Source organism: Polyodon spathula, chromosome 6 (genome assembly GCF_017654505.1).
Source record: "Polyodon spathula isolate WHYD16114869_AA chromosome 6, ASM1765450v1, whole genome shotgun sequence".
NCBI classification, from domain to species: Eukaryota; Metazoa; Chordata; class Actinopteri; order Acipenseriformes; family Polyodontidae; genus Polyodon; species Polyodon spathula.
In genome coordinates, this window is record NC_054539.1 from 73,294,693 (window position 1) to 73,317,275 (window position 22,583).

Genomic DNA, 22,583 nt, shown 5'->3' on the forward strand with positions numbered 1-22,583 from the left:
TCACATTCCAGAGGTTTTCAGTGGGGTTCAGGTCTGGAGATTGGGCAGGCCATGACAGGGTCTTGATCTGGTGGTCCTCCATCCACACCTTGATTGACCTGGTTGTGTGGCATGGAGCATTGTCCTGCTGGAAAAACCAATCCTCAGAGTTGGGGAACATTGTCAGAGCAGAAGGAAGCAAGTTTTCTTCCAGGACAACCTTGTACTTGGCTTGATTCATGCGTCCTTCACAAAGACAAATCTGCCCGATTCCAGCCTTGCTGAAGCACCCCCAGATCATCACTGATCCTCCACCACATTTCACAGTGGGTGCGAGACACTGTGGCTTGTAGGCCTCTCCAGGTCTCCGTCTAACCATAAGACGACCAGGTGTTGGGCAAAGCTGAAGATTGGACTCATCCGAGAAGATGACCTTACTCCAGTCCTCTACGGTCCAATCCTTATGGTCTTTTGCAAACCTCAGCCTGGCTCTTCTTTGCTTCTCATTGATGAAGGGCTTTTTTTCTAGCTTTGCACGACTTCAGCCCTGCCCCTAGGAGCCTGTTTCGAACCGTCCTCGCCGTGCACTTCACCCCAGCTGCCGTTTGCCATTCTTTTTGTAGGTCACTTGATGTCATCCTACGGTTGCTGAGTGACATTTGAATGAGTTGGCGGTCATCCCGGTCAGTGGAGAGTCGTTTTCGCCCTCTGCCGGTCTGTAGCTTTGTTGTCCCCAATGTGTGCTGCTTGACCTTGTTCTTATGAACCGCTGTCTTTGAAATTTTAAGGATGGAAGCAACCCGACGCTCACTGTATCCCTCTGCCAGTAAAGCCAGAATTGAACCCTTCTTTTCCTCACTCAAAACTTTCCTTTAACTCTTTGGGCATGGTCAATAGTTATTTTTTTTATTCCAGTTACTTTTGAGGTACTACTAGCACTGTTTTGCCATCCAGCTGGTCCTATTGCAAGAGTATAGTGATGACCACAGGAGTGGTTTTTATACTTTTCCTCATTAAATAAGATTTGGTTCAGATGATCCCCCTAATCAGTACCTCATTCAGTAGAATGAGGTGTGCCTGTGTTGGAATTCAACAGACACTGGAATGGAATGGCTGCCATACATGTAGAGATGCTGATTTAAGAAAAATTTGCAGTGGTCTCAAAATTTTTTCCAGAGCTATATATATATATATATATATATAACTAAAATATATCATACACAATATATATATAAATATACGCGCAACATGCAACAATTTCAAAGGTTTACTGAGTTACAGTTCATATAAGGAAACGTCATTGAGGATAAATCTGAAGGGCTGTATTTCTAGATTTTTCATATAGATTACTCAGCATTATGAATGTTTCTGATGCAGTACAATCCAGTAATAATACTGCAATGTACTATACAAAAATACAGTTAAACTGTGTGTAAGATTACAAACTTAGTGGGCTGTATTATATTTGTAGTAGTTTTAGTATTCAGTTAGGTAAATAACAAAATATTGGAAATATAGGTCTACAGGTGCTAAATTAAAGCAGTTAATGAACAATTTTAAATAAAACATATATATTCTCGCCCCAATAAGAGGATCATTAAACATGTACCAATAACAGACTAATATAAAATGCATAATATACAGGGGTTGGTATGAAGTATACAATTTGGAAGTGTTTTTGCAACCAGAGTATTTTCAATCCAATAAAAACGTCTCCGGTCCACCAAGGGGCGCTGCACTCAGGAAAAAAGTGTGTGTCTCCTCTTGAATGAGGTTCGTCGATGGTGTGTTTGTATCACATGTCTTCATGTGCTTGTCGGATCTGAATCCGCTGTAGTGTAGGTCGGGGCATTTGTATGTATCGTGCATTGTGAATAAAGACGAAAAAGAAGCAGAAATACCTCATTAATACATGGCTGCCTCCAGATTGCCTCCCGCAGCGTTAACCCTTAAACAGGTAAGCGCTCGGGTTTGTATATAGTACTGTACTCTGTTTCTGTAACGCGAAACACCGTACACTCAATGACCTGAGTCAGTGTCGTGTGAGAGAGTGTGTCACGTTATTATGCTGCACAGTTTACAGTCGTTATTTTATTTACACTAGCGGTATCTTACTTTAACCTGGTGTGCTACAAAAAATATTGTCACAGATAGCGTCGTCAGGAATTGCTGACCTTGTCAGCTGTGTCTTTATACTAAGCCTGTTGGAAAGTGTTTCTTTCTCAACATTTAAAGTAGTGTATAAGATGTGATGTATAGTATATATATATATATATATATATATATATATATATATATATATATAGAGAGAGAGAGAGAGAGAGAGAGAGAGAGAGAGAGAGAGAGAGAGAGAGAGAGAGAGACTCGGTAAAGAAAACATTGACAAAGTAGCTGTTCCGTTTGTAAAGTTAATAACCACTGATGTTCGTGTTGTCAAAGCCAAACCAATATTTGTAAAGGTAAAATGATTCCGGCGAATCTGGGTTTGATTTCTATCAACTCTTATTATACTGTATTAAAAAAAAAAAAAAAAATAAGTGAGAGAAAATGATGGTCCATTACGGGATTTAATGACGTAGGCACATACATAGAGGATGCCGAATGAGTGATACTGTAAAGCCATAGTAAATATTTGCGAGCCTTTTGCTGTGCGTTTTTCGCGTATGAAGAAAAAAAAAAACCCGCAAACATTTTTGGCACGAATATCAAATAATTCCACTAACAATACATACTTCGTATTGCAACAGTTCACGAACATTTCTTCACCAAAATTGGTTGCATGGGTGTGATTCACCAAATTCTATGGATTTACAGTATTCGGTTTATAGTTGCTAGATATGTGAATTGTTGATTATACACTTACACATACAGCATACCAACACCAGATACACTTACACATACAGCATACCAACACCAGATACACATACACATACAGCATACCGACACCAGATACACTTACACATACAGCATACCGACACCAGATACACTTACACATACAGCATACACATACACATACAGCATACCAACACCAGATACACTTACTTACAACTTACCCCATACGCATACCCATACACACCAGATACCCACTACACATACAGCAGGTACAACACACCAGATACTTACACATTACAGCATCCCAACACCATACATTACACATGTAGTCAGCATAACCAACACCAGATAACACTTACACATACAGCATACCAACACCAGATACACATACAGCATACAACACCAGATACACTTACACATACAGCATACCAACACCAGATACACATACAGCATACCAACACCAGATACACTTACACATACAGCATACCAACACCAGATACACTTACACATACAGCATACCAACACCAGATACACTTACACATACAGCATACCAACACCAGATACACTTACACATACAGCATACCAACACCAGATACACTTACACATACAGCATACCAACACCAGATACACTTACACATACAGCATACCAACACCAGATACACTTACACATACAGCATACCAACACCAGATACACTTACACATACAGCATACCATACAACACAGATACACTTACACATACAGCATACCAACACCAGATACACTTACACATACAGCATACCAACACCAGATACACTTACACATACAGCATACCAACACCAGATACACTTACACATACAGCATACCAACACCAGATACACATACACATACAGCATACCAACACCAGATACACTTACACATACAGCATACCAACACCAGATACACTTACACATACAGCATACCAACACCAGATACACATACACATACAGCATACCAACACCAGATACACTTACACATACAGCATACCAACACCAGATACACTTACACATACAGCATACCAACACCAGATACACTTACACATACAGCATACCAACACCAGATACACTTACACATACAGCATACCAACACCAGATACACATACACATACAGCATACCAACACCAGATACACTTACACATACAGCATACCAACACCAGATACACTTACACATACAGCATACCAACACCAGATACACATACAGATACAGCATACCAACACCAGATACACATACACATACAGCATACCAACACCAGATACACTTACACATACAGCATACCAACACCAGATACACTTACACATACAGCATACCAACACCAGATACACTTACACATACAGCATACCAACACCAGATACACTTACACATACAGCATACCAACACCAGATACACTACACATACACACCAGCATACACACTTACAGCATACCAACACCAGATACACTTACACATACAGCATACCAACACCAGATACACTTACACATACAGCATACCAACACCAGATACACATACACATACAGCATACCAACACCAGATACACTTACACATACAGCATACCAACACCAGATACACATACACATACAGCATACCAACACCAGATACACTTACACATACAGCATACCTACACCAGATACACTTACACATACAGCATACCAACACCAGATACACTTACACATACAGCATACCAACACCAGATACACTTACACATACAGCATACCAACACCAGATACACTTACACATACAGCATACCAACACCAGATACACTTACACATACAGCATACCAACACCAGATACACTTACACATACAGCATACCAACACCAGATACACTTACACATACAGCATACCAACACCAGATACACTTACACATACAGCATACCAACACCAGATACACTTACACATACAGCATACCAACACCAGATACACTTACACATACAGCATACCAACACCAGATACACATACACATACAGCATACCAACACCAGATACACTTACACATACAGCATACCAACACCAGATACACTTACACATACAGCATACCAACACCAGATACACTTACACATACAGCATACCAACACCAGATACACTTACACATACAGCATACCAACACCAGATACACTTACACATACAGCATACCAACATAGATACACATACACATACAGCATACCAACACCAGATACACTTACACATACAGCATACCAACACCAGATACACTTACACATACAGCATACCAACACCAGATACACTTACACATACAGCATACCAACACCAGATACACTTACACATACAGCATACCAACACCAGATACATACCATACACCAGATACACTTACACATACAGCATACCAACACCAGATACACTTACACATACAGCATACCAACACCAGATACACTTACACATACAGCATACCAACACCAGATACACTTACACATACAGCATACCAACACCAGATACACTTACACATACAGCATACCAACACCAGATACACTTACACATACAGCATACCAACACCAGATACACATTCCACATACAGCATACCAACACCAGATACACTTACACATACAGCATACCAACACCAGATACACTTACACATACAGCATACCAACACCAGATACACTTACACATACAGCATACCAACACCAGATACACTTACACATACAGCATACCAACACCAGATACACATACACATACAGCATACCAACACCAGATACACTTACACATACAGCATACCAACACCAGATACACTTACACATACAGCATACCAACACCAGATACACTTACACATACAGCATACCAACACCAGATACACTTACACATACAGCATACCAACACCAGATACACTTACACATACAGCATACCAACACCAGATACACTTACACATACAGCATACCAACACCAGATACACTTACACATACAGCATACCAACACCAGATACACTTACACATACAGCATACCAACACCAGATACACTTACACATACAGCATACCAACACCAGATACACTTACACATACAGCATACCAACACCAGATACACATACACATACAGCATACCAACACCAGATACACTTACACATACAGCATACCAACACCAGATACACATACACATACAGCATACCAACACCAGATACACATACACAAACAGCATACCAACACCAGATACACATACACATACAGCATACCAACACCAGATACACTTACACATACAGCATACCAACACCAGATACATTTACACATACAGCATACCTACACCAGATACACTCAGATAGTGCCGCTCTTGTGAATGTGTATGCGCATACCATCCACCAGATAACTTGTCACATAGTTGTGCATGTATGTGCCATGTTCAAACTATACCCTACACATACAGCACCACACCAGATACACTTACACATACAGCATACCTACACCAGATACACTTACACATACAGCATACCAACACCAGATACACTTACACATACAGCATACCAACACCAGATACACTTACACATACAGCATACCAACACCAGATACACTTACACATACAGCATACCAACACCAGATACACTTACACATACAGCATACAGCATACCATACAGCCAGATACACTTACAGCATACCAGATACACTACACATACAGCATACCAACACCAGATACACTTACACATACAGCATACCAACACCAGATACACTTACACATACAGCATACCAACACCAGATACACTTACACATACAGCATACCAACACCAGATACACTTACACATACAGCATACCAACATACCATACACCAGATACAGCATACCAACACCAGATACACTTACACATACAGCATACCAACACCAGATACACTTACACATACAGCATACCAACACCAGATACACTTACACATACAGCATACCAACACCAGATACACTTACACATACAGCATACCAACACCAGATACACTTACACATACAGCATACCAACACCAGATACACTTACACATACAGCATACCAACACCAGATACACTTACACATACAGCATACCAACACCAGATACACTTACACATACAGCATACCAACACCAGATACACTTACACATACAGCATACCAACACCAGATACACTTACACATACAGCATACCAACACCAGATACACTTACACATACAGCATACCAACACCAGATACACTTACACATACAGCATACCAACACCAGATACACTTACACATACAGCATACCAACACCAGATACACTTACACATACAGCATACCAACACCAGATACACTTACACATACAGCATACCAACACCAGATACACTTACACATACAGCATACCAACACCAGATACACTTACACATACAGCATACCAACACCAGATACACATACACATACAGCATACCAACACCAGATACACTTACACATACAGCATACCAACACCAGATACACATACACACAGCATACCATACAGCATACCAACACCAGATACACTTACACATACAGCATACCAACACCAGATACACTTACACATACAGCATACCAACACCAGATACACTTACACATACAGCATACCAACACCAGATACACTTACACATACAGCATACCAACACCAGATACACTTACACATACAGCATACCAACACCAGATACACTTACACATACAGCATACCAACACCAGATACACTTACACATACAGCATACCAACACCAGATACACATACACATACAGCATACCAACACCAGATACACTTACACATACAGCATACCAACACCAGATACACTTACACATACAGCATACCAACACCAGATACACTTACACATACAGCATACGGGTCTATTGTGCAATTGTGTATGTCGTATCGGTTAAGGATTCAGGTATGGATGTGGTCTATATAGAATGCTGTATGTCGCTATGCGTTGTGGCTATGTCGAATCGTGTTGTCCCCGTATGGATGTGTGTACGTCATACTGTGAATAGTGTATCGCGTATGGATGTGGTCTATATGAATGATTAGTATGTCGATGCGTGGTATGTGGGCGTCTAGTGTGTATGATTCGTATGTCGTATGATTGTGGTCCTAGTGAATGCTGTATGTCGGATGCGATGTATGGTCCTATGTCGAATGTTATGTCGTATGGGTGTCAGGATTATGCTAGTATGTCGTATTAGGCTGTGCGTCTATCGTGAATGTGTATGTCCGTATGGATGTGCGTCTATGTGAATAGGTCCGTATAGTCGTACAGCGTGGTGGTCTATCGTAGTATGCAGATATGCGGTATGTGCGTCTATGTCGTATGTCGTGTCGTCACGTATCCAGACACATACAGCATACCAACACCAGATACACATACACATACAGCATACCAACACCAGATACACTTACACATACAGCATACCAACACCAGATACACTTACACATACAGCATACCAACACCAGATACACTTACACATACAGCATACCAACACCAGATACACTTACACATACAGCATACCAACACCAGATACACATACAGCATACAGATACATACACACTTACACATACAGCATACCAACACCAGATACACTTACACATACAGCATACCAACACCAGATACACTTACACATACAGCATACCAACACCAGATACACTTACACATACAGCATACCAACACCAGATACACTTACACATACAGCATACCAACACCAGATACACTTACACATACAGCATACCAACACCAGATACACTTACACATACAGCATACCAACACCAGATACACTTACACATACAGCATACCAACACCAGATACACTTACACATACAGCATACCAACACCAGATACACTTACACATACAGCATACCAACACCAGATACACAGATTACACATACAGCATACCAACACCAGATACACTTACACATACAGCATACCAACACCAGATACACATACACATACAGCATACCAACACCAGATACACTTACACATACCAACAGCATACCAACACCAGATACACACCAGATACACATACAGCATACCAACACCAGATACACTTACACATACAGCATACCAACACCAGATACACTTACACATACAGCATACCAACACCAGATACACTTACACATACAGCATACCAACACCAGATACACTTACACATACAGCATACCAGCACCAGATACACAACACCAGATACCAACACCAGATACACACACATACAGCATACCAACACCAGATACACTTACACATACAGCATACCAACACCAGATACACTTACACATACAGCATACCAACACCAGATACACTTACACATACAGCATACCAACACCAGATACACTTACACATACAGCATACCAACACCAGATACACATACACATACACATACAGCATACCAACACCAGATACACATACACATACAGCATACCAACACCAGATACACTTACACATACAGCATACCAACACCAGATACACTTACACATACACAGCATACCAACACCAGATACACATACACATACAGCATACCAACACCAGATACACATACACAAACAGCATACCAACACCAGATACACATACACATACAGCATACCAACACCAGATACACATACACATACAGCATACCAACACCAGATACACATACACATACAGCATACAACACCAGCATACCAACAGCATACCAACACCAGATACACTTACACATACAGCATACCAACACCAGATACACTTACACATACAGCATACCAACACCAGATACACTTACACATACAGCATACCAACACCAGATACACTTACACATACAGCATACCAACACCAGATACACTTACACATACAGCATACCAACACCAGATACACATACACATACAGCATACCAACACCAGATACACATACACATACAGCATACCAACACCAGATACACTTACACATACAGCATACCAACACCAGATACACATACACATACAGCATACCAACACCAGATACACTTACACATACAGCATACCAACACCAGATACACTTACACATACAGCATACCAACACCAGATACACTTACATACAGCATACCAACACCAGATACACACATACAGCATACAGCATACCAACACCAGATACACATACAGCATACAGCATACCAACACCAGATACACTTACACATACAGCATACCAACACCAGATACACTTACACATACAGCATACCAACACCAGATACACATACAGCATACATACACATACACCATACAACACCAGATACACACACATACAGCATACCAACACCAGATACACTTACACATACAGCATACCAACACCAGATACACTTACACCAGCATACAGCATACCAACACCAGATACACTTACACATACAGCATACCAACACCAGATACACTTACACATACAGCATACCGACACCAGATACACTTACACATACAGCATACCAACACCAGATACACTTACACATACAGCATACCAACACCAGATACACTTACACATACAGCATACCAACACCAGATACACATACAGCATACAGCATACCAACACCAGATACACTTACACATACAGCATACCAACACCAGATACACTTACACATACAGCATACCAACACCAGATACACTTACACATACAGCATACCAACACCAGATACACATACACATACAGCATACCAACACCAGATACACTTACACATACACCAGATACACTTACACATACAGCATACCAACACCAGATACACTTACACATACAGCATACCAACACCAGATACACTTACACATACAGCATACCAACACCAGATACACATACAGCATACCAACACCAGATACACATACACATACAGCATACCAACACCAGATACACTTACACATACAGCATACCAACACCAGATACACTTACACATACAGCATACCAACACCAGATACACTTACACATACAGCATACCAACACCAGATACACTTACACATACAGCATACACCAGATACACTTACACATACAGCATACACACCAGATACACTTACACATACAGCATACCAACACCAGATACACTTACACATACAGCATACCAACACCAGATACACTTACACATACAGCATACCAACACCAGATACACTTACACATACAGCATACCAACACCAGATACACTTACACATACAGCATACCAACACCAGATACACATACAGCATACCAACACCAGATACACATACACAAACAGCATACCAACACCAGATACACATACACATACAGCATACCAACACCAGATACACTTACACATACAGCATACCAACACCAGATACACTTACACATACAGCATACCAACACCAGATACACTTACACATACAGCATACCAACACCAGATACACTTACACATACAGCATACAGCATACCAACACCAGATACACTTACACATACAGCATACCAACACCAGATACACTTACACATACAGCATACCAACACCAGATACACTTACACATACAGCATACCAACACCAGATACACTTACACATACAGCATACCAACACCAGATACACTTACACATACAGCATACCAACACCAGATACACCAGCATACCAACACCAGATACACTTACACATACAGCATACCAACACCAGATACACTTACACATACAGCATACCAACACCAGATACACTTACACATACAGCATACCAACACCAGATACACTTACACATACAGCATACCAACACCAGATACACTTACACATACAGCATACCAACACCAGATACCCACACCAGCATACCAACACCAGATACACATACACATACAGCATACCAACACCAGATACACATACAGCATACAGCATACCAACACCAGATACACTTACACATACAGCATACCAACACCAGATACACTTACACATACAGCATACCAACACCAGATACACATACAGCATACCAACACCAGATACACATACACATACAGCATACCAACACCAGATACACAGATACAACACCAGATACACATACAGCATACCAACACCAGATACACTTACACATACAGCATACCAACACCAGATACACATACACATACAGCATACCAACACCAGATACACTTACACATACAGCATACCAACACCAGATACACTACACATACAGCATACAGCATACCAACACCAGATACACTTACACATACAGCATACCAACACCAGATACACATACACATACAGCATACCAACACCAGATACACTTACACATACAGCATACCAACACCAGATACACATACAGCATACAGCATACACAACACATACAGCATACCAACACCAGATACACTTACACATACAGCATACCAACACCAGATACACTTACACATACAGCATACCAACACCAGATACACTTACACATACAGCATACCAACACCAGATACACTTACACATACAGCATACCAACACCAGATACACTTACACATACAGCATACCAACACCAGATACACTTACACATACAGCATACCAACACCAGATACACTTACACATACAGCATACCAACACCAGATACACTTACACATACAGCATACCAACACCAGATACACTTACACATACAGCATACCAGATACACTTACACATACAGCATACCATCACCAGATACACTTACACATACAGCATACCAACACCAGATACACTTACCACACCAGATACAGCATACAGCATACAACACCAGATACACTTACACATACAGCATACCAACACCAGATACACTTACACATACAGCATACCAACACCAGATACACTTACACATACAGCATACCAACACCAGATACACTTACACATACAGCATACCAACACCAGATACACTTACACATACAGCATACCAACACCAGATACACTTACACATACAGCATACCAACACCAGATACACTTACACATACAGCATACCAACACCAGATACACTTACACATACAGCATACCAACACCAGATACACTTACACATACAGCATACCAACACCAGATACACTTACACATACAGTATACCGACACCAGAGATACGGTTTTGCAATCGTTATTCTCTCATGTCTGTTTTTAGTTTTTACAGCGTCAGAAGGTCCTTTGTTTGTACAGGACATTGTTGCGAACTATCCGCCTGGTACCCAATGAGGCTGATCGGCAATACCTGACTAGCTGGGCTAGAGACGAGTTCAAGAGGAACAGAGGGGCCAAAGAAGAGGCAAGTCACCTTTTCTGTTCAACTGAATCCTGATTAACCAGACATGATGTATAAATTATCTGACTACACACAGATGGGGGACAATATTTGGATTTGGCTGCTTTATTATAATAGTGATGTAGTTGGATCTGGACATGGACATGTAGTGAACTGATAACACTTTAGTGAAAACAGATACAACTACCAATTAGGCACTAGAAGGTAAATGCTGCGGCCTTACCTCCTACTTGCTACCCAGTTCTGTGTCTTGGTACTCAGTCATGCTGGATATGTATTGTATGGTGTTTTGCCCAATTCTGTCTCAGATGTGCGATACACTTTTGGTGTTACAGTTAGCTAGCCACCATACAGATTGTTATCTTGTACAACTATAAGAATTGCAATTCACTGTTCTATAGATTAACCCAGAAGCCCAGCCTTGAATAAACCCAGCCAACCAGGTAAATAAATCTAAGGGCAATCTTCAATGAAGGGAAACTGAATATCACACTTGGAATGCTGGTACTTTTAACTCAGTCTGAGACAGTTCTCTGTGACAGTACCTTTTGAAGTAAGCCGTAGGTCATAGGTCAAATTGTGACCTGGGATTATCTCAAGAACCATTACTACAACATGCTTATAAGGGGTCCTTTCTTACTCTGTCTTCTGACACCACTTCCCCAGAAACATGTCCATTTCAGCTACAGTAGCACTTCTATTATTATTATAATTTTGTTTTTTCTGGAGATGTGTAAAATCTTCCTTTCCTTTCCCACAGGATGCGATTCGGATGATGGTTTCACAAGGCAACTTACATCTTCAGGAGCTTCAGAGAACACTTCAGCTAGCGAAGAGTTAGCGGACAAGAGTTACTGAACATTTTCTAGGAACAAGATCATGCCAACTGCTCTGTGAAAAGAACAATTATATATTTACATATATATATATATCTCTCAACGTGTTTATACGGCTACTCTGAAAATGTGTTGAACATTTTAAAAGGGGTTGTGATGGGGTGTTGACTAAAATATACTTGTATTGAATAAAACGGCTTACTAAAGTACACAAAGAGAATTTTTATTTAAACAGTTTGGCTGATGAACATTCAGTATTCGAGAGATATGTGTTGTAAAGTAAATCTCTTTGTTTTTACTCACACAGCTCTATTAACAAAGCTTATATCTGCATTTTACAGTTTTTATACCGCACTAAAAAACAGAATAGAAAATTGCATATACAATTTAACTACAAAAAACAAAACAAAAAAAAAACAGGATTTGTCAGTGCATTCATCCCGTGGTAGACTGAACACTGTCATGAAGTTTAACACTTCAGTCCATAGTAGAGAGCTGTCTTGTCAGCCTCTATGTATGTAAGGCTAAGGGTTATGTTTACTGTTGTGTTATGAAGAAGTTGGCTGGCATGTCCGGTGCTTTAATGGCTTCTAGTGAGGAATTAACGTGACAGAACATAGTTTTTCCAGTTTTGTTTTGCCTCAACCAGCAACCGCACTCAAATCCCTGTCTTACAATGACACAGAAACATATATGGGACAGTTCATATTAGCATAATAGCTGGTAAACAATGGGTTCCTGCCAGGGTTGGGCTCAATTCCTGTTTCAGAATTCCAATTAGTTTTTAAAATCTATTCCCAATATCAATTCCTTCAAAGGCTTTGGAATCGAAATTGATATTTTAGAGACATAATAATTGTTCTAATTGTTCAACTGCTGTTATTTGAATCTAGTTTAATTGACTAAATGACTTCAGTTTAAATACTTTGGTGCCACTGTGAGAAGCTCATTTAACAGAATGCTGCGGATTGCAAGTTTGAATCAGTGATGTGTTGGAATTGATTAGAAGGGAATGAGAATTGGAACTGAGCCCAGTCCTGGCTGCTACATGCACATCAACATGTTTTGTCATTTGTTTTGTGCAAACTGCACTGGAGCATGTGCTTTAATAATTCTTCCTCTTTTAACCGTTTATTGGTAGCAATTAATTCAATGTGTTTTTCAATGGGTGTAGGCAAAGGTGTATTATGCTTAGTATGACAAGTGTTGCCGTTTTTGAATAGCACTGTATACAAACTATTGTAAAAAAAACACTTGGACTCTCCTTTCATGTTAGTGCCAGTAAAATAAATATTTCTATAAAAACTGAAGTTACCAAACCTTTCTGTAGATATTCCAGTTAGTAGGAGTTAAAAAACCTTGTTTAACAAAAAAGCTCAGATTGTACATCATCCATTAAAACACAACAACATTTTCTATCATTCACCTATGTGAACTGTTAACAGAAAAAAAAAAAAACGTATGCATTAATTCTGGGATTCTGGGTTCATATTATTTTTATTTGTTTCATATTTTAGTTTAGCAAATTGTTTCCGGCTGCCCATTTAGTCTGAATGTCCAATCCAGAGCCACCTGAGATCCATTAACTAGAAATGCAACCTGCAGTCCCCCAATAATCATGCAACATTGCTTGGTATCTGCTTACTGCATTCTTCCATAGTCTGCTCTCTTTCACATTAGAAAGCAGACTTTATCGGCTGCTTGGCATCTTTAAATGCGCCAAAGTGGACAACATTTTTTTTTCATCATGGGCTAATAAGGTAACAAACTTTTAAAATATATTAAAACTCTTAACTTTTTTCACTCCATATAGGACGATGTACCGTTTGATGAAAAATCTACACTTGATATGAATGCCTATACTGTAATTGTGTTTTCGCGGAAGGGACTAGTCGTGCACACGTTCCCTGTCCCTCTGCTAGCTCTCCTTGTGTATGTTAGTCCGTAGCATTCGGAGCTCCTCCTCCAGACTGAGGACTTGCTCCTGTAGAGCTGCTCTGTCCTGCTGGGCTTTCTGCTCACACTGGGAGCGAGCCTCCTCGATCTTCCGCTCGTACCACTTCTCCATCTGCGTGGCGACAGCCTCAAAGAGGTACTGTGTGATCTCCAGAGCGTGCAGGGTGTCCCGCTCCTGCTGGGGAGCAGGGAGCTCTGGAAGCCCGACCTGGCTTGGCTTGGGCTTGGGAAGGTCGGTCCTTCCTTGGGAGTGTCTCCTTGGATGTCTCCCCCTGTCTTGCCCCTGTCTGCTGCTGCGACGCTCAGTAGGCGGAGACAGGCTGAACGTTCCTGTGCAGAAGCTCTCTGAAGCCTTTATGTGCACTTGTCTGGGTTGAGAAGCTGGGGTCTCTGTTTCTTGCAGTTCGTCCTGTGTCCTACTGGAGGCAGCAGAGGCAGATGTCCGCTCTTTGGGCCGAACGACTCTGGGAGAAGTAGCTATGGGGCTCCTTGAAACGGGTGCAGAGAACTCAATCAGCAGGGGCTGCTGTTTCACATCTGTACCAACAAGAGTAGGAGGCAAGTCAATAGCAGTGTGGAGATGCACATACACACATGATGTGACAAAATCACTGTACACATTTAACAACAATGCATTCCTATATTTAGCTTTCTACTTTGTGGAATTCACATTGATAGTGGTAACTGTAGTGTTCTCTCTCTGGTACGATACAATACCTGGTGGGCTGTCTTCTTGAACCACAAGGTACTGTTTCCCTGAGCCCTCCTTGGCCAGGCTCTGTTGCTGGGCCTCTCTGGGTGGAAGGCAGGCAGCCCCACTGAGGCCGTTGTCCCGAGTGCTCGGGTCACTCTCGGTGGTCTGGCTCTCAGTAAGGGCCTCAAAAGTAGAGGACTTGGGTTTTGAATTTTTGGAATCTCCAGAAAGCCGCACCTCAATGTTCTGGATCTTAGACATGCACCAGTTTTTCAATTCATTGACTACAGATGCCTGCAAAATAAAACAAATCAAATTAAAATGCTGCATGCAACTAGGACAATTTTTGGTTTCAGCTGAAGTTTTTTGTAGACTGCTGGCACTCTGAGTGAGTGTGCTTTGTCACCTGTTTCTTTTCCCCCTCCAGCTTCTCCAGAACAGCCCGCTGGTCAATGCGATGGAGGCACTCTGTTCTTTCTGCAGATATTCTTTCCAAGGTCATCTTATCCATTACCTTTAACTGTTAGGAAGGTGGAATGTATACAAATGACAAGGCTTTAACTGAAGAGTAACACATTATCTTGGGAATCTAGATTACCTGAAAAATCAGACTGGTTTCAATTTATGATTACACTGATGATTCGAATTTGAATTAAAAGAGCATTTGTTTCAGATATTCTGTTGGAGTCAGTCTGTAAATACAGTATAATCGTAAATCTCGAAAAACTACTCACTTCTAAATCTTTTGTAGTCATTTTTGTATTACTTCAGTATAAACACATGTTAATTTGGATTCATATGTTGTTTTTTTCTGACTTTATGTGAACGAAAAGACACAAATTCGCCCGTTTTCTCATTGGAAATAGTGATATTTTGAAATTTACCTGTCCTGGTCACAAAAGCAAAATTTGTGGGGAATAATAGCCATTTTCTATACTTTTGAGGCATAAGCAATTAGGAAATAACACTTACTACCCAGGAACAAACAAACAAACAAACAAACAAACAAACAAACAAATAAATAAATAAATAAATAAAAAAATTGTTACACTGTTATTTTTCCCCACTGAGAACTGAAAATTCAGTATGCGTCCTTTGATCCCACAACCAAACCAGCTTCCTCTTTTACACCCAGGAACTCGAGAGCAGATGTCAGCGAGCTACCAGCCTGTGGAGGATAAAGGTTAGCCCTGCAGGTGTCCGCTCTGAGCTCACTGGCCACCTGGTCAGTAGGGTTTGCTGTAGCGTGACGAGGAGAAACAGTGTCTGAGGCTGTACTTTCACCAGATGAGTCACTTGGGGACCCTCACATAACTATTTTAACCCAACACTGGGTTTAAGAATCCGTAAGTGATGGTGTTTGTACCTGCAGTTTGTTCTTGTGATCGAGCTGCCCCAGTTTGCTGTTCATGTGTTCCTGGATAGTCTGAATCTCAGACTTTAACTCTTCTTTGGTGGCTTCCAGCTGGTTTTCCAGTTTATTAATTAGGGGTTCGCAGCGACAGCCGTTTATTGGGGCCTGAGGAAAGAAGCAGAATGACTTTTCTGATCACAGTCGGAAACTTTAATGGGCAATTACCATTGTCTAAATGGCTTTGTTACTGTACTGTAGAATGATATGGCTACGGCACAGCACTAGTCTAATGCTAATGCTATGGCAACAGACTTCCTTTGTTATTAATCAGCAGGTCCTATCATACTATCTTGATAAATATATTAAAGTTTGACAGCTGTCCGTAACAGTGTCTTGAATTTCATACATAAAAAAACATTCCTTAAATAATTCATGATGAGTTAAGGCTTTATGAATACGGTCATATATGTGTACTGTATATGTTAAATATAATTTATAACATAATTTGGATGTTGGGTTTTTTGTGCAGTCGGGCTGGTCCTACCTGCATGATCTTTCCATCCTTCCCCCTGTACAGTGTGTAGAGCTGGTAGGCCTTATAACTGTGGGGGGGCTGGAGGGAGGGGCCATTCTGTTTGTTTCTCTTCCTCTGATTGGTCTCACGGTGTTGGGTGTCTTTCCTGGGGGCGGGCTCTGTCAATGCAGAGGGCTGCGGGCAAGCGAATGAGCTTCATGTTATTATTTGAGCTACAGTGCTGCAGCTCTGTGATGAATACCCCATTCCTGAACTGCGCCTCATTGCCTGGATTGAAGAACACTTACAAGCTGCACACGGTTGTTTTTAGGAGGTCCCTTCTCCTTCTCCTTTTTCTTTTTATCCTTCTTTGTTCGGGGCTCAGGTGTGGTGGAGCGGGGCTTGTTCTTGCGGTCTCCTCGTTCGCACGGCGGGCGGTCACTGCTGTGGGTGTCGCCTGCCACACTCCCCTGATTGGACGAAGCAACACCCAATTAGAGACTCCCACTGTGTGATAGTGGCTATTCACTGGGATTTGGTCACAAAACATCATATAAAGAAGGCAGTTCATCCATAAATCAGAAATATATATATATATATATATATATATATATATATATATATATATATATATATATATATACACACACACAAAATTAATAGTAGTAGTACAAACAAGAAAAATCTAGTTATAAAATCTACTTTTTAGATGAGAAGTTTTTAACAAATATATAAAGTGGGATTTTATGTTATTTTCACTATGCAAAACAAAACTTGTTTTACATTTCCAAACATTCTATGGTATTGTCACAAAAATAACTGATAAACACATACAGATTATATTCTACAGTTTAATGAAGAGTGCATTTACCTCGTTATACCTCTGTCAAGTTCTTTAGCTCTTTAAAGTTAATGACAGGGATGTGTATTTAGAACACAGCTTCATATGCAGTTGAGCCGATTGAACTAGTTTTACCTTCGTGGGTAACACTTCATCCCTGGTTTTACCTATGTGGGTAACACTTCATCCCTGGTTTTACCTTCGTGGGTAACACTTCATCCCTGGTTTTACCTTCGTGGGTAACACTTCATCCCTGGTTTTACCTTCGTGGGTAACACTTCATCCCTGGTTTTACCTTCGTGGGTAACACTTCATCCCTGGTTTTACCTTCGTGGGTAACACTTCATCCCTGGTTTTACCTTCGTGGGTAACACTTCATCCCTGGTTTTACCTTCGTGGGTAACATCTCATCCCTGGGCACAGACTGCGCCCGGCGCTCTTCTTTTAACTTGTCTCGTCTCTTCCTCACACTTCTACCTCGGCTGAAGCTCTGGACCTGGTTCCCTGAACAATCGTGGGTAACATCTCATCCCTGGGCACAGACTGCGCCCGGCGCTCTTCTTTTAACTTGTCTCTTCTCTTCCTCACACTTCTGCCTCGGCTGAAGCTCTGGACCTGGTTCATGAATATATATATATATATATATATATATATATATATATATATATATATATATATATATATATATATATAATTATCATGTTTAAAATGTTTACAATTTTAAAGTCACATTAATTACAGTATGTTGAAATATCTTTGCCATCAAAGCTTGGTTTATGTAATATAATACAAGGCACTTTGGGTATAACCATTTTTTGTGTGTGTTTTTGTATAATGATGTTGTTCATTAATCTGTTAGCTGTTGACTTCTTTTAAATTAGTTAATAGTAAATCTTTGCAACAAATCTGTCATATTGTAAATACCTAATTCCTATGTACATAGTTCCTGTGATCAGAAAATGGTGTCCCTTTTTTACATTTCAAAGATTAGGACTGAATATGGCACTTTAAACATGGGGATATGTTTTGCTTTAAAAGTAAGCAAATGTAAACGAGATTAATTAGGCTACAAATATACAGTGTTGCTATGCGATTTGCTATAAGTCATCTCAATGCAAAGCTTTAAAAAAAAAAATGACAAAACAAACGCTAAATGTACAGTAACCTGCAACTGATGGCTTCTTTCTTAACTCTAGAGGTCCCTGCCCCCCTGGTTCTGCTTTCTTTATATCTCTGTCACGGTACTTTGCGCTCTTTCTTGATGTTGCCAACAGCCTGTAAGAAGCTCGGTTTGAATATTGCTTCGGCTATTTTAAACAACGGTCGGTAAGCATTGTGTTTATGAAGCTTGCTTTGTTTAATTCAAATGCATTTAAAAGCTACAACAACACATTGCCAATATCTGCAAGCATGTGCTCCATCATATAAACACATTGCACAAAATAAAAGCTTTCTCGACTGGTGTATTGAGACATCACTGCTACACGCAGCTGACTGACACATGCACACAGCCTGCCTCTCTCAAAGGGGAACGCACCGAAAGGCTGACTGCTATAATGCTTTCTTTGTGTTTCCATCGTGGAAGCTGCATCTGCTGCCAATGCCATTACTCTCTTAGCCTACTTTTAATATTTATTGATTAATTTAGCGAGGCGGTTAATTGATCAGGGCGGTTATGCCACGGTCGGACACGTTTTTGCCACTGTACTACCTGTTCTGATGAAGCTGAAGTGCTTACCTGCGGAGCTTTGGTGAGAAGCAAGGCCACTTCAGGACTGTTCTGCTCTCTGGCCAGATCCAGGGGAGTCTGACCTGCCTGCATGCATTAGAACATCATTACCAGCAGGGCCCGACTGAATACTTCAATACTTTAATACGTGGGCATGCAAAATCAATGTGTCTGAAAAACATTCTTAGTAACCTGCCTTAGACCAGAAACTAGTGCCACCCCACCCATTGACACCGAAACACACAATACTGTACTACTTTCTGTGTTGTTATAGAAATAGAATTGCAATACAACTCTTCTCTAAATATAGCACAATTCAGTTCGGTGGGCATGTAGCTGGGGATCTCAAATTAGTCTCTAATTCCATACTTAAGCCCTGATCACCTGCACTCCCACTGTCTGGTGTTTTCATTTTGTAGCAAACAATGCTCTGATGCTGACGTTCATACGCCAGCTTAAATGTCTTAGCTAATATATAAACTTCGTTGCCTCACTCCTTTCCAGGCAGCTTCATCAGGCACTGTGAGCTTGTGCCTCACTACTGCAATCTTCTGGCTGCTGCGGCTGAGTTTTCGCAATGTGAGAGTGAGTTCAACTCACCGAATTGTGACATCTAAATACTGCAGGCTCGTCTTGTAGACCTACGTTAACTTATTTATATACATCACTAACTGTTCTAAAACATGTATCAAATTATTCAAAATTAAAAAGAATACGCAAATGTTTTTATACATAGTCAAGGATTTTAATCACAATGTCCAAACATATTCTACTCTGCTTCACTGAAGCCAATGGTTTCAATTCCAATCACAACCTCTAGATGGCAGCATAACCCCACATGCTCAACATAATTAACCCTTTGCAGTCCACTTATTCAGCACCTGTCAGGCGTGTCAGGTCCAATTTATTTTCACACGCGCTGTTTATTTTACACACGCTGTTTAATTTTTTTTTTTTCCTGAGTAAAACTGGTTTAAAGGGCATTGCAATGCTAAGTGACAACAGTACTGCATTTCCAACCAAGCCCCACCCCATGTTCACTGTATTTTTCACATACCTCTTTATAGACGTGCATACTGATAAATCCTCTCCTGATCACTCGTTTTATCACTAAACTCCTCAATAATGCGATCCATGCCATTATTTTATTACTATTACATCTCAAAAAGCTCTGCGAATGTCCTTGATATTCTTTGAGCGCTGGATGCAGAAGCAGCTACCTCCTTTGTTTTTGTCTGCTTGTCTCTGTATGGTGCAGCTGCTAGGGCTGTTGCTCACACACACCCTTTTTTTTTTTTTGTTTCATTCGGCTCCTATCGGTCTCACTTGGCCATTGAATGGTTCCCTCTGCTTTTTGCAGAGAAAAAACGACTAGAGACGTGTGCTTTATGTCTTTTCGATGATGTTGGACCGGGTCCAACGTTGGACCGGAAAGGGAAAATCATAATGTCGGACCTGGTCCAACATAGGTCCGCAAAGGGTTAAGGTTGGTTTGCTATCGATGCGAATCTCTCACACTCCAACCTTTCTATCCATTCCTGCAGTTCGTTGTCACTACGAGGGATTCTCAGGACTCCCCTCCTGCCTCAGCGTTTTGCCTACCTATATTAACTGACATTCTCTACAGCAGGCCTCTGCACACTACTGACAGCATTCCGTCATTTACTTCCTCAGATCCCACCCTCTGCTCTTCACTACAGCAAATCTGGGCTCCCTCTTCAGATCTGCTCACTGTTGCAGCAGGCAAAAGTTGCTTTAGTTTACTGTTTAAATCTGCA

The 22,583-nt window shown here is 40.7% G+C and overlaps 2 protein-coding genes across 8 annotated transcripts in view; one reads left to right on the forward strand and one right to left on the reverse strand.

The window, feature by feature from the left end:
* The first annotated feature begins 1,770 nt into the window (after positions 1 to 1,770).
* lyrm2 (LYR motif containing 2) lies at positions 1,771 to 14,772 on the forward strand. The gene is made up of 3 exons (XM_041253698.1): positions 1,771 to 1,936; positions 12,744 to 12,884; positions 13,642 to 14,772. The coding sequence occupies exons 1-3, from the start codon at positions 1,892 to 1,894 to the stop codon at positions 13,720 to 13,722; spliced, it is 267 nt and encodes an 88-aa protein (XP_041109632.1). The 5' UTR covers positions 1,771 to 1,891; the 3' UTR covers positions 13,723 to 14,772.
* The window catches only part of ankrd6b (ankyrin repeat domain 6b), a 46,459-nt gene continuing 37,910 nt past the window's right edge, over positions 14,035 to 22,583 (reverse strand). For all 7 annotated transcript variants that reach the window (XM_041253692.1, XM_041253695.1, XM_041253693.1 and 4 more), the window contains 8 exons: positions 20,815 to 20,892; positions 19,468 to 19,572; positions 18,544 to 18,705; positions 18,266 to 18,430; positions 17,734 to 17,886; positions 16,774 to 16,887; positions 16,391 to 16,661; positions 14,035 to 16,210 (listed from right to left, as the gene is read on the reverse strand). In XM_041253692.1, the coding sequence (XP_041109626.1) occupies positions 15,636 to 16,210; positions 16,391 to 16,661; positions 16,774 to 16,887; positions 17,734 to 17,886; positions 18,266 to 18,430; positions 18,544 to 18,705; positions 19,468 to 19,572; positions 20,815 to 20,892 (1,623 nt within the window). In that variant the 3' untranslated portion in view covers positions 14,035 to 15,635. The remainder of the gene's footprint in view (positions 16,211 to 16,390; positions 16,662 to 16,773; positions 16,888 to 17,733; positions 17,887 to 18,265; positions 18,431 to 18,543; positions 18,706 to 19,467; positions 19,573 to 20,814; positions 20,893 to 22,583) is intronic.